General features: G+C 45.9%; 1 protein-coding gene across 1 annotated transcript; it reads left to right on the forward strand.

Moving 5' to 3' along the window:
• Positions 1-425: 425 nt before the first annotated feature.
• On the forward strand, positions 426-2362 carry BHLHE22 (basic helix-loop-helix family member e22). Its single transcript, XM_083186220.1, has one exon. It carries the CDS (start codon positions 426-428, stop codon positions 1317-1319), a length of 894 nt encoding a protein of 297 aa, XP_083042346.1. The 3' UTR covers positions 1320-2362.
• The last annotated feature ends 1557 nt before the right edge of the window (positions 2363-3919 follow it).

Here is a 3919-nt window from a genome sequence, read left to right on the forward strand (position 1 = left end):
CTCCGGGCCAGCCCGTCTCTCGCCGCTCTAATCCTATTAATTACAACGTTAACCTGATTGGGTGGAGAGCTGCGTCCCAACAGGCGACTTCTCCATAATACCCTACTCGGAGATAATGATGTAGAAGACTCCCCCGTCTGCGGCTGCCGCTGCTGCTGGCTGGCTCCGGAGATCCGACACCGAGGTGATTCAGAGCGAGAGAAGCGGAGGATGCTCGGGCAGCGGGCGCTGCTGCTGCCTCCACTAAGCCGCTGAGCGCTACTGCGGGAGGAGGAACTGAACGCAAGTGCAGTGCAGCCGGACGCAAGTGCAGCGCAGAGAGACTTTTTTTTCCTCCACTCTCCCACTGCGCGGAGGAAGAGCCGCTTGCGGGGCCCGGGAGGGAGAGTGAGTTCTGGGCGAGGAGGAGGAGGGGAGGGGGGGAGATGGAGAGGGCGCTGAACCTGGCGGAGGAGGACCTGTTCCACAAGACTCTCGGCGTCAAGAGGATGGAGTCCGCCTTCCGCTCCCCGCAGGGTCTAGACCTGTCCCAGCCGGGGGATCGCTCCCCGCTGCACTGCTACGACGGCCCGGACCCCTCCGACCTCCTGCGGCACCACCACCACCTCCACCAGCCCCCCACCTCCGCCGGAGCGCTGGCAGCGGGCGCAGCCGGGGACTCCCTGGCGCTAGCCGCGGCCAGCATGTGCGCCAAGTACGGGGACGCGTCCGGCCGGCGGGTGTCCATGGCCGAGAGCAGCGGAGGAGAGGACCAGAGCCCGGACGATGACAGCGACGGGCGCTGCGAGCTGGTGCTCCGGCCGGGGGTCTCCCAGCCCGGGGGGAAGTCAGACGCGCCCGGAGGGTGCCCGGGGACCGGCAAGAAGTCCAAGGAGCAGCGCGCCCTGCGCCTGAACATCAACGCCCGGGAGCGCCGCCGCATGCACGACCTGAACGACGCTCTGGACGAGCTGCGGGCGGTCATCCCCTACGCGCACAGCCCCTCGGTGCGGAAACTCTCCAAGATCGCCACCCTGCTCCTGGCCAAGAACTACATCCTCATGCAGGCGCAGGCGCTGGAGGAGATGCGCCGGCTGGTGGCGTACCTGAACCAAGGACAGGCCATCTCCGCCGCCTCCATCCCCAACTCTGCCGCAGCCGCAGCCGCGGCCGCCGCAGTCGCCCTGCACCCAGCGCTGGGAGCCTACGAGCAGGCGGCGGCCACCGCAGCTTACCCCTTCAGCACCGGGCTTCCTGCGGCCAGCTCCTGCCCGGACAAATGCGCCCTGTTCAGCAGCGTCTCCTCCAGCCTGTGCAAGCAGTGCACCGACAAGCCTTAGCACTACAGCACCTGGCACCAGCTGCCACCTGGGCTGGAGCCATCACCAGTCATTGGGAAGAACTTGCACCATGCGGGCAACCTCTGGCTTCTCCACCCTTCATTACCACCCAACCTCCCTCCTGTCCTGTTCTATTGGTTATTGATTTTTTTATTTTTTGATTATTGTTGTTCTTGCTTCTTTCAACTTTACTGATGGACTGAGCAGCACCCAGACCTCAGCCAAAAAAAAAAAAAAAGTCTGACACATGAGTCTCTTGTTCTTCTTTAAAGGTTCCTGTGACCAAACGACATCAGTCTGTGTGGAATGAATTGATCATGATTTATGTTACAAAACGCTGCTGTCTCTATTGCTGATGATATTAGGTATCCCTTATTCACTTAAAGACTGAAAGTTCTGACAAGCGTCAGAATAATCCAATAAAAAGGGCACTTGAATTTGATAAATGACTCTGAGCCAGGAAAACACTTGAAATATATATAGACTTATTTAATTAAAAAATGAAAACGAGAAAAAAAAAATAACGAAGTAACATTGCAAGAATATAAATCATTTGTATTTTTTATTGTGTCTGAACTTTGTATGACATTGCTGAATATTTTGGTGAGGATGTCAAAGGCTTCTAACTTGTGGGAGTGAAAGTCTAGATTTTATTTTCATTTTTTCACATTATTTATGTGCACCTTGTTTACCCCATGTGGGATGTTGTGTGAGAATATGTGACAATTTATGTGCTACACTTCAGTCATTGTTTAAGATTTATTTATCTTGTGTGAACAGGTGAAAGGAAGTGAAGATGCATTTTTTTTTTTTTTTAAATTATTACTTTTTCTATTGATTTTGGGAACTTTTTTTTTTTTTTTTGCTGAATTCATTCACAGACTTCGTGCCAAGTGTTTCAAAAGCTTAATAGACGAGAACATATAACAGAATCTTAATGTTTCTGAGCTGCTGGCTCACTTAAAAGGTCATTATGATTTGAAGTTGCTACATCACTGTATTTAAAACTGAGCTTTAATAAATTGCTTCAGTCCAAAAAAAAATTAAAAAATCTGGAAGAGAATGTGTATTATTAATTGGGAATTGTACAGAAATCCTTTCTTCCAAACTTACAAATGACCTGTTTTAAAATCCCAGATCAAGACAAGTTGTATTCTGTATAAAGTGAATTATTTGTACCTTGGGCCAAGAACAAGTAAATTCAGTTATCTAACTCTGTGTGAAGTTCATATGTTTTGCTTGTTTTTGGTTTCTGGAATCATATAAATGTGATGGGTTTTCAGTGAAACAGATTTAGGGGACATTTAGACCCTGCTGTTGGTATCACATGCCAGGAACCAGTTTGTCCTGCTGAATGGATGGTAATGGATGACAGTTGAGCAAAAAATGTGTAAAAAAGAATACTGCCTATTAAATAGGTCAATCAGATTACAAACGCTCATATATGATCATGATCTACAGTATTATCTGTGTACACAGGAGATGCCTGTATTTTGACACTTTCTGTTCACCCTAATATTTTAACAACACATATTTTGGAATGTTTCTTCAAAATAGAATGTTGAAAACCTTTAGATACATTATATACAATTGTATTTCTCAAACACAATTATTATAGTATTTCTGAGTGTATAGTTTTCAGATCTGAATTAAAATAATACTCCATTTACTTATAATATGGGTTCTAGAGCACCTTAATGTGTTACTAAATTGGCGCAGACAACAGTTGTCCAGACCTTTTTAGTATTGTATATTGTGATTGCAGCTATTTGGGTTATTTATTATAATTATTATTATTATTATTATTATTATTATTTAGAGTGTTTTCTGATCATTGTGGTGTAAATGGTTTCAGATATTTTGAACAATCAACATTGGACCTACATGTGCAAATATGGGTATGACTATTTGACCCCAATTTCTGGTATACATAGACAATACTGTACAATGCCCATTTATTGAGTGGTATGGATCTAGGATTGAAGGGGGGGTCATACAGTATGTAGGGTTCTGCTCTTCTGAAGGCACAGGAGATTTGGGAACTTGCAACTTTCCAGCATGGGGCTGGGAATGGCTGTAGGGAAAGGATTGGAATGAGCAGCCTTAGGCCAAAGACAGCCGTCTCTCAGCATTACCACACAAAGCCTGGGTGCCACTAATTATGATTATTAAAACAATTTCCATGACGATGTCTAATATTATGTTAATTTGAAAACAACTGTGTATGAAAACTGTCGACTATAATACCTAAATTCATTTAATGAAACACATCGTTAAGGCAATTAGACCTCCTGGATGTGATTAAGGAACATAATTATGACACTGTTCTGTGCCGTAATTGGGTGTCTTTAATCAAGGAGTAAAGTGATCAGCAACACGGCCATTAGTTTGTATTGTTCTGTCTCTGCTTAGGAATTAACCACCAGCAGCAATTTTTTTTTTTTTCCAAATTAACATCATAGGACAAATTTGCTGCAAGATTTACTGCTTAATATTTCTCATTACAGGGTTGTGATTAGTGAAAAGCTATCAATATGCACTAGCCTTGTTCTAGGTCTAGCCGGGGACTCCTTGTCACATGTGTGTGCACAATCACTGGC

This window comes from Crinia signifera, chromosome 5, assembly GCF_055691185.1.
Source record: "Crinia signifera chromosome 5, ASM5569118v1, whole genome shotgun sequence".
In the NCBI taxonomy this organism is placed as follows: domain Eukaryota; kingdom Metazoa; phylum Chordata; class Amphibia; order Anura; family Myobatrachidae; genus Crinia; species Crinia signifera.